We start from the raw sequence: 10,596 nt of genomic DNA, 5'->3' as shown, positions 1-10,596 counted from the left end.
GTGTTTGCCTCCTAATAGCGTTTCTTCTCGATTGGCTCGGACTCTCCTACCTTTGATGTCGGTTTTCAGCTTCTCGAGTTTTTCTTCCAGCTCTCTTTACCATCGTATTTTCCTTTGTAGAGCTCATTCCAATTCACGTTGTCGTTCTAAATCATTCTCAAACCGATCTTAACTAACATTGATTCCCGTGAACCAGTCCCATGAGCTTAGTAGAATTTCTTTCTCCTAATCCCCCTAAGTGATGGACTTCTGAGCTTATTCTTCATCCTCCTTGATTTACAGGGTGTGTATCTCCAGCAACACCTTTTTTCTTGTCGGGTCAAAGAGATATGACAAGTGTGCAATCGTCGTTGTGTTATTCTTCTTCATAGGCTTCTGAATCGGAAGCCATATGTCCATCTTTTGGGATGTCATCCGTCATTGTACAGTGTTGATTACCAGGTCCCCCGTAATGGTACCAATGTTCCGAGAATTATCTGAAACCGTGAATTGGGTCTGAATGTGAGGTCCAAACTCCTATTGGGGTAGTATCCAATGTCTTCTAGTGCTGAGGTGCCGCCGTTCGACGCCTCAGTGAAGATGGAAGGTGGTACCTGCAAGAGATTCTGATACTTAAGTTAGCAACAGTTTTAGCATGTTTTTTTAGTAGATTAGAATTCGAAAAGTACCTGAGAGTGTCAGGGTATTTATAGTTGTAGATGGTGGACTAATAACCACTTTTTAAGTAGTTCCACCTTTAATGGTGGATTAGTTACTCCCTTCTGGTAGGGCTTGGTAAGATCTCCTTTTTAGATGAGTAGAAGAGATTGTAGATGTTAGTTATTTATTTAGGAAAGTAGGGTTAGGCCCATGTCGTTGTGTTCGACCTCTTTAAGATCAAGTTAATAGCAGTATAAAGTTGAACATTATTTGTAGAATATATCTTGGGCTTTATTTCTTTTGGGCCCTTTTAAGTTATGGCCAATATATGAATAGGAAGTATAACAAACTAAATTTTTATTAGTCAATTTTAGTGTTTAAGTTTAAAATTTAGAATTTATATATGATTAAAAGTTTATGTTTAAAATTTAAAATTTAAAATAAATAAATCAATTTAAAAAAAATAACTGATAGCTAAAAAGATTAATTACCTAATATTATTCTTTTAAATACAACGAATCATCTATTAGAATATTAACAAATAAAAGTTAAAAATCATCCAAATTTATTATTTTTTATTAGTATTTTTAGTGATTAATCTAATTTTTTGGTCTAAAAGAAAAACTATCACCGTAGAATGAAATTCGGGCGCCCAAAATGATACAAAATTAGGAAATGCCTATATTTGAGTCCCCCTACTTGCAAGCAATCCTGTGGATAAACGCAGTTCATGTATTAGCATAGAATGTAGAGCATGCTTCCCAACAACTTCTCCATCTTCGTCAACTTATCCCTTTCTCCATGTCATCATCTTCCTTGCATTGTATAATCGTAGCTTTTCAATCATTTCTTTGGCACAAATAACGTGAGAAACAAACCAATATTGTCACCCAGAAGCAGCGACCACAACATAACACACTGTTTAAAAGAAAAAGAACACTAGATTTGTGTTTTACCCCACATGGTCGTCATCAACAATAATAACAACCACTTTTTTTGTGCCCATAATTCATTTTTGCTAAAAGCTGATTAAGTATGATATGTAATTGGGTAGGTTGGTTATTGTGGGCTGAGCAGAGTTTGTTCCCTTTTTATGTGTTATTAACTTTTGATGGGTGTTTGGGTTTGTTCATGGGGTCCTTCAAATTTTTTACCAGAAGAAAGCAAGTTGACTCTGTAGAAGTCAAAACCAAGGGTCTCCTTGCCAAGGAGTTAACTGTTCCTCATCTAATTGCAATTGGTAATGAATTCATTAAATAATTCTTTTTTATTATTTTCATTCTTTAATTGATTGATGATATATTAGGTGTTGGTTCAACAATTGGTGCTGGAGTGTATGTTCTTGTTGGAACGGTTGCAAGAGAAGAAGCAGGACCAGCTTTGACAATTTCATTTCTGTTGGCGGGAATAGCAGCTGCTCTTTCAGCATTTTGTTATGCAGAACTTGCAAGTCGCTGCCCTTCTGCTGGGAGTGCATATCACTATTCATACATATGCCTTGGAGAAGGGTACTTTTTTTAATTTTAAAAGTTTTGCTTTATCCTTCTTGTTTCATTTCAATACAACTTACCTTTTCACAGAAAACCATTTATGTACTTTTATAGATTTGAAGATATAGTGTTAGATTTTCATAATAAAAAAGTTTAGAGTTAGATATTTTTTTCATATTCTTGTAAATAAAGAAAGAATTTTAATGTTAACCAAAATAAACATATAAATGATTGTATAGTTTCCACTTCATCAACTAAACAAAATTGTGTGAGGAGATATGTAAAGTGCTTCAAAAATACTACATGCAATAAAAAAAATTTGTCATCAAATTAACTATTATTTATTTGTGTAATTTAATTATTTTTAATGTATATTTTATATTTTAATAATTATATATATGTATTAATAGTTAGTGATTGATTTTAATGTATATTGTTGTCATGTGAATTGAAGAGAAGCGCATTATATGAGACATATAATTTTTTGTGTACTGCTGCATACAATTTTTCACATCATTTACTCTAAAATAACAGGTAATTTATGACCGTCATCACATGATTTACTCTTCTATTATAGTTGATCCTTTCATGTGGAATAAAATTTGGGGGTTCAAAAGAGATAGTGTTTAGCTAATAAAAATAAAAAATTGGATGTTTTAAATTTAAACTATATGAAAATTTGATAATGAAAATTATTTGAAAATAAAAATAAAAATATTTTTATAGACCAATTACCCTCTTAATATCTCAATGTAAATATATGTGAAAAGCCAAGGGAATGAAGAAAGATTGCTTTCTTTTTTATCTATCTATTGGCAACTTTGGTTTGGATATATATATATATATATATATAACTCTCTCTAAAATAATATGTAATTATTTACCGTCTCTAATATGCTAATTTTTTATTGGTTGATATTTTAATTTGTTATACTAATAACTAAAAATTTATCTCTCTCATGAGTTTCACTCCATTTTAACATCATTTGCAGTAATGAATCTTTATTGTTGCAAAAATTAGAGCTTATACTTACTGTTATAAAGTTATCAAATTAAAAGGAGGTGTACTTTTAAATATAATATTGTACCAAATGTTATTATAATAACAATTTTTTATATATATGAAGGATGAATTATTTCTTTTCTTAAGAATGATCTTTCTTTTTTTATTTGGCCACTGTTTTTTTTTATCAAAACAAAACCTTAAAAAGTCTCTAAAACTATAACTAAATACCTTCATGCTGAGATGGATTTCCTATGCTTTAATTTGTTCTAGCTATAGAGCCTAATTAATTGTTAATTAGAACAATGTTTAAGTTAATAAATTTGTAATAGTTCTTCAATAATTTCTTTCATTAATATTATTCCAACAGTTTTTTTTCGGCAAAAAAAATTTACGGAAGAGTTTCTTTATTAATATTTTAAAAATTATATCATGATTTATTTTAAATAATAATTTAATCATAAATAGTTTTTATTATAGTTAAAATATTAATTTTAGTTAAATTTAAGTAATTTAAATTACTAATATAACTAGTAATTAAATTAAAATATCAACTAATAAAAAATTGACACATCATAAAAGATAAATTACATGTTATTTTAGAAAGAGTTGGATAGTATTATTACACATTGACAGTGGCTATATACATTGATCATCAAATGAAGCAATTACTTTGTTTGCAGTGTTGCTTGGCTAATAGGCTGGGCATTAATACTGGAATATACAATTGGCAGCGCTACTGTTGCACGTGGCATAACCCCTAATTTGGTATATATATTTTCATTTATGGTGTTGTTTTAATTTTTCTGTTGAGTTTTTCATGACTTACGGACGGTTGATTATATCACCCTAGTCCAACTATATGTTTTGTGGTTGATCTTTTATTTTTCTAACAATTCGGGTTCATTCAATTTTCGCTTCATTATCAAATTAAAATGGAATGATTTTAAAGAAATTTAAAAGTTTAGAAATAAATTATTCATTTTTTAAAATTTTTTTAAAAATTATTTGAGAATTATCAGAATTTTTTGTTTGATATTAAAAAATAATATATTTTGATAGCCTGTAGGCTGTAGCCTTCTTCAATCTTTTTAATGCAAGTTCGTTAAAGTAAGTGATATAAGCATTCACGTTAATCAGGCTGCGCTTATTGGAGGAGCAGATAAGTTGCCCATTTTTTTATCACGGCAGCATATTCCTGGAATAGATATTATTGTGGACCCATGTGCAGCAATTTTAGTATTCATTATAACCGCACTCTTGTGTATTGGGATTAAGGAGGTACTTTTCTTTAAATGGTCTTTATTCCCAAATATGTTGTACCAACTAAGAGTTATTTTTAACTATAAATACTTGATACATACATGCAGATTGCAGTAGTGCAAGGCACAATTACATCAATCAACGTATGCGCTTTGCTTTTTGTCGTAACAGCCGGAAGTTACTTGGGTTTTAAGTTTGGATGGGTTGGATATGATCTTCATAATGGGTACCTATCTTTTCTTTTTGTTTCAAGAAAAACTAGTTTTAATGGCCAGTTATTATTTTTTGAGTTTAATTTTAATGTATTCATAATATAACTATGATTTAATTATGTTTATTTTTTTAGATGGCTATTCAGATATTAATTATTGATAAAAGTAGTTATTTTTGTTAATATAGTAAGACATAATTAAATAAATATGCTAAAATATTTTTATACTGTCAGTATATTAAAATTACATTCTTATTTCTTTTATTAAACTTGTTTTTGGTGATAAGTTATAGTTTTTGTAGCAATTAAAAAGATTTTTATTGATGATTATTATAATTGGTACTAAATTTTTTAATAACATATAAGAAGAACAAAGTTTAATTGTCTATTAACAGTTATTTTTCTTATTACCGTTAAAAACAAAAAAATTATCAACTAAAATAATATTTTTGGAAATGTTTGATAAAATTTCCATTCAATACTGAAAACATGAGCACTTCTTTTTAATTATGATCTGTTTGTGTTGCTTGCTATATATAGGTATTTTCCTTTTGGGGTTGATGGAATGCTTGCTGGTTCTGCAACCGTCTTTTTTGCATATATAGGTTTTGATGCAATTGCTAGCACTGCTGAAGAGGTATTGTATTGTACGCATTTTCAATTATATCTATTATTGTTGAAACATCATAAAGACATAAAATATAATGGATGAGCAGGTGAAAAATCCTCAGCGAAACTTACCACTTGGTATCGGTGGAGCCCTGTTTCTATGTTGTGGACTTTACATGATGATCTCCATCGTTGTTGTTGGATTAGTACCTTATTATGCTATTGATCCAGATACCCCAATTTCATCTGCATTTGTCAAACATGGCATGCACTGGGCAGCGTAAGTTTATTATATCAACAATATTATAGGATCAGTAAATAGTATTATTTTGAACCAGTATTTAACCATTAATAAATTACATAAATATTTATACGAATTTATACACATAAAACACATAATTTGTATTTATATTTATTAGAGTTTATACATATAAATTAACACAATTTTTATTTATATAATTACATTTATCATAATTTGCATACATAAATTAATAAAATTTATTTATTAAAGATAATTTAATATTTATATCGACTAAATATTAATCAAAATTGCTAAAATTAGTGACTTCCAAAATTTTCTATTATTCTATATTTTGAATTTGAGACTTTTATTGTGTACTCGTGTCTAATTTGTCATTAAATTTGGATAGTTCAGTATTATCAAAGTCAAATAAACTTTATTTCTTATTATTTGATTCCAGATATATTATTAATGTTGGAGCTTTTACAGCTCTTTGCTCAGCATTGATGGGTGGTATACTTCCTCAGGTAAATTAGTAGTAATTTTGTTGTGCTTTGCTTTATATATGAATGGTAAAATGGATAATGTGGGATATTGAATTAACTCAAGTGTAGTGTATTGAATTTCATTTAAATTGTTATATTCTATATATAAACTCGGAAATATTAAGAAGATATTAATTTAAAATTATTTTATTTAATTTAATATTTATAATTTTATTAATATAATATTTAATATTAATAATTATTTTATTAATAATGAATGAATATAAAATAACTATAAACTGCTTTTGGCTTATTTTCATGCTCACACGTTTTTTATGTTTAAGTTGTTTGTTCATGTCATTGCAAATTTCCACCATTTTTTTCTTATAAAGTATTTCATTTGCCAGAAAAATTTGAATTTTCTTTTTTAATATTTTTCAGCCACGAATCTTGATGGCCATGGCAAGGGATGGGTTACTGCCACCATTTTTTTCTGACATAAATAAGCATACTCAGATTCCTGTGAAGAGCACAATAGTTACTGGCCTTGGTGCTGCAATCCTAGCCTTTTTTATGGAAGTTTCTGAACTAGCAGGGATGGTAAGTCCTCTTTCTTAATTTTTCTTAGGAACATATATATTTGCACACAAATACACATAATAATTAATTTGATAACTGATTTTTTGTGTGTACATAATATTTTTGAATAATTATATGTGTCAAAAATGTAAATTATATATAAATTTATCTTTACTTTATGCAAACCTTTTATTAGGTATAAATAATTATTTGACTTTTAAATATTAGAATTTTGATAAAATAAATTTTAAAAGATACAAATGATAAAGTGATTCTTTTTAAATATATACTTTGTTTGACAAACTAATTAAACCAAACATTTTGCCAATTTATTATATATTTATATAAGTTTTGATTTATTTTATTAAATAGAATATATTTTTGGAGATCATCATTTTGTCATTTGCATATTTTAGAGTCTATTTTATTAAAATTATAATATTTTAGATGCAAAACGACTATTTACATTTTTTATTACTCATAAAGACTCTAATATTATGGGATGAAATTTACTGATTATCCCAAAAGCTCTCTTTATCTCTGTCCTATGGTTTCAGTAGCAATTTTTATGGCATGAAACTAGTGTTATTATTAATCCGAATGTAGCATCTGTGTATTGCAGGTTAGTTTGGGTACACTCTTTGCATTCACCATGGTGGCAGCATCTGTATTAATACTAAGATATATTCCTCCAAATAAAGTTCCATTGCCCCCTTCTCTCAAAGACTCTATTGCTGCAGTGTCAAAGCAATATGATGATATAAACAATGCAAAGACTAGTTCAAAATATGAAAACACAAAAGCTGCTGGTACTTCTGAGGACACAAAACCTTTAATTGTCAAGGATGACGCTGTTGGGATTGAACGTTCATTTTTTGCTGAATATTTTACCCTCAAACGCTGTGAGTTTTGACCTTTACTTCTTACTTTTTAGTAACCTATATATAATGTGATTTTAGTGCTCAAGATTTGTAATGTGTGTTATTTAAGTAGCAAATACCTTTCCTGTTCATAGTACACACAATGGGGTTTAATTTGATTCAAACTATGAGCGTATATAAAGAGACTTGGAGTAACAATCAAGTTGCCTCTATCATCTTAAGTTCTCTGAGTTCAAATCGTAAAAAATTAGTCACTGATAAGGGTGGCAACATGTACTCTACTCGGTTCGTAGGTATCCAATCCGATCCTACTTGGTCGGATAGGGTTGTCAACTCGATCCACAACAGGGTAAGGAAGAGTGCAGGTAGAGTTTTCATGCGGGTCGGGTAGGGTGCGGATTAAGCCTCAATTCTATCCGACCAACTCGCATCCTATATATGTATATGCTATATACTTATATAAAAATATATTTAAAGTAGATGTTGAACTAAAAATCTCTCACTAAATGCAAAAGATCATTAATCATTAAAAAAAGACCATTAATTGATAATTTAATAATATTTTTTTATATAAAAATCAGTTCTATTTTAAATTATCATCAAGTTATATAATAATGTTGCATCTTTTTTGTAATCCGCGAGTAGGATCGAGTATTCCCAGATTAAGAGCAGATAGGGTTAGGGTTAGAATATTCTCAACCCGTGAATAGGATATGGTTGAGTTTATATAAAAATCTGTATTAATATTAATGTGAGATATTTGTGTACTGTGCTGCCAAATTATGACCATATATAATTACTTTATTGTAATTTCTGAACTTTTAATTATTTATTTATTTTTATGTGAAGATGTAAATAACGAAAATAGGCGAAGAGTTGCTGGACGCATGATAGCACTTACATGCTTAGGGGCATTTGTCCTCACATATTCATCTTCTAATTTATCTCTTCATAGGTTAGTCCAATTGAATAATATTGCCATATATTTTCTCAGGAACTCATATAGTTAATTTTTTTTTCTTGTTAAGGCATTGGGGCCATTTTTTTCATGTTCTAATTAAGTTGTTTTATTTGTTATTATTTTTATAACTACTTCACCAGTTTTGTTCGCTTCACATTGTGTGGACTTGGAGGCATTACTCTTTTATCTACTCTTGCCTTTCTAAGCAGTATGGAGCAAGATGATGCAAGTCAAAATTTTGGGCATTCTGGAGGTATGGCCCAAGCTACCATTGTGTTGTTAGCGAGTGTTCCATTCGTATTAATTAATATATTATAACTAATAAGGAATGTGATGAAGATCTTTTTAACTAATGTTATACTATTGAATTCTATCATCATTAGTATAAAAAAAGAAATTAATACTCTCATATTAATATCTTTCTTCAGGTTTTGTCTGCCCATTTGTGCCACTATTACCCATAGTTAGCATTCTCATCAATTCATATTTACTAGTTAATCTTAGGTAAGTATCAATGCTGGCAATTTTAATTTTAATTTTAATTTATTTCTTTATATAAGAAATTAATTTTTTTTTTATATGGGTGCCAAGGTTGAGGTGTGGTGCTAGATAATTATTGTGCTTTTTATAATTTTATCAAATTTTGAATGAAATTTTTATAATTTAAAAATTTGTAATTGAATATTTGTATTAAATAAAAATTCTAATTGAATTTTATTTACTATTTTTGTTAAAAGAGTTTAATTTTAATAAAATAACTATTTAAAATTTTTATAAATTACATTCAAATTTAGATGATCATTTGTAATTAACGTAATAAATAGTTATTTTGTTAATGTGACATTACATCATTGGATAAACGTATAAAATAAATTTACATTAACATTATATTAAAATTAAATTAAAAAAATTTTAGAATATTATTTTTTTGTAAACTATATAGTATGTACGAATAACAATCATACTATATATACACTACAATCAGTTACAATATAACATACACATTAAAAATAAATTAAATACGTATAATTTTATACAAATATATAGTAACTAATTTAGTAGTTAATTTTTTAAGTGCACGTAGTATTTTTTATGAATATTTAATTTCAATGTAGAAGTTGTATATATAATGGTGTTGTGTATGTGTTTCAGCATGGGGACGTGGTTGCGCGTTTCTGTATGGCTAGCAGGAGGAGTGCTAGTTTATGCATTTTATGGCAGAACTCATAGCTCTTTGAAAGATGTCATTTATGTGCCAGCAATTCAAGTCGACGAAATTTATCGAGCTTCCAAAACTTGTCTTGTTTAAACCTCAATACGTTAGGCTCTAAGAAATTTATGCCACAAAAGAATCTCTCTACAATTTGTGCTTATCAAGCTTCTAGAGATACTACTTGTTTATTACAAGAAAGAAGGCCAGGCTATTGCTATCTCAACTTAAATATGTACGATGTCATGTTGAGTGAGTAGTGTAGACTGTAGAGCTAGTTTTGTACCATGTAAATATCTAAAATTGTAAATAGATTTTTCGTTGAGAAACTGTCAGAAAATGATAGCTATATTAAAAGTGTATCTCTATTGGGAAGGCACATAATAAAATATGGCAAATTTTTTGGTGTGTATAAATTTGGTATCTAAATAATTGCTCCACTTATATATTTTTTATAGTAAATTTTAAATATTTAAAAATAATTTATTTTTATAATTTTAAATTAAATATTAATTTTTATTTTTTTTAATAAATTAGGTAAATATATATAAGCAACATAGTATCCACCATAAAATATTCTCATGGCGCTCACATTATTTATTTGTCAACAGTTAAGTTTTTTAAGAAAATTTTACACTAAGTAATAACTAATAAGTATCTTTTTATCTGTATATTTCTGTTGTTAATTAATTTAAAATAATGTTATCTAACTAACAAAATTTATTATTTTTGACTAATATTTAATCAACTTTAAATACCGAAAACTATATTTTAAATTTTAATAATATAAAAATAATGAATATTAGTAAATATCAAAAATACTATTTGTACATTAAAATCAGCCACTAATGTATTTATATATAAATACATGTGTGATTCAATTTATTTTCAATATGTATTTATATTTCATCATATATTTTATACTAGTAGCTGATTTTGGTAGATAATTTTGGTGTACACATAGCATAACTAAAAAAATATTGACTAACATTGATAAAAAGTGTTGACTCCTAATATTTCTCAT

At 27.7% G+C, this 10,596-nt stretch overlaps 1 protein-coding gene across 1 annotated transcript; it reads left to right on the top strand.

Moving 5' to 3' along the window:
• Positions 1-534: 534 nt before the first annotated feature.
• Positions 535-9,671, top strand: LOC130934430 (cationic amino acid transporter 2, vacuolar-like). The gene is made up of 15 exons (XM_057864004.1): positions 535-589; positions 1,694-1,879; positions 1,946-2,147; positions 3,816-3,900; positions 4,273-4,413; positions 4,503-4,621; positions 5,147-5,243; positions 5,323-5,495; positions 5,917-5,983; positions 6,383-6,541; positions 7,143-7,386; positions 8,251-8,356; positions 8,503-8,615; positions 8,791-8,866; positions 9,515-9,671. Exons 1-15 carry the CDS (start codon positions 535-537, stop codon positions 9,669-9,671), a joined length of 1,980 nt encoding a protein of 659 aa, XP_057719987.1.
• Positions 9,672-10,596: the final 925 nt, after the last annotated feature.

The sequence above is a fragment of the Arachis stenosperma genome, chromosome 6 (assembly GCF_014773155.1).
Source record: "Arachis stenosperma cultivar V10309 chromosome 6, arast.V10309.gnm1.PFL2, whole genome shotgun sequence".
Taxonomy (NCBI): domain Eukaryota; kingdom Viridiplantae; phylum Streptophyta; class Magnoliopsida; order Fabales; family Fabaceae; genus Arachis; species Arachis stenosperma.
Note: the sequence above shows the minus strand (reverse complement) of the source record. Positions and strands in the feature narration are given on the sequence as shown.

Coding starts and splice junctions, on each gene's coding strand:
- LOC130934430 (XM_057864004.1), top strand. CDS start 535: ATGTCTTCTAGTGCTGAGGTGCCGCCGTTCGACGCCTCAGTGAAGATG. Junction 3,901..4,272: donor GTGGCATAACCCCTAATTTG/GTATATATATTT, acceptor CACGTTAATCAG/GCTGCGCTTATTGGAGGAGC. Junction 5,244..5,322: donor TTGCTAGCACTGCTGAAGAG/GTATTGTATTGT, acceptor ATGGATGAGCAG/GTGAAAAATCCTCAGCGAAA.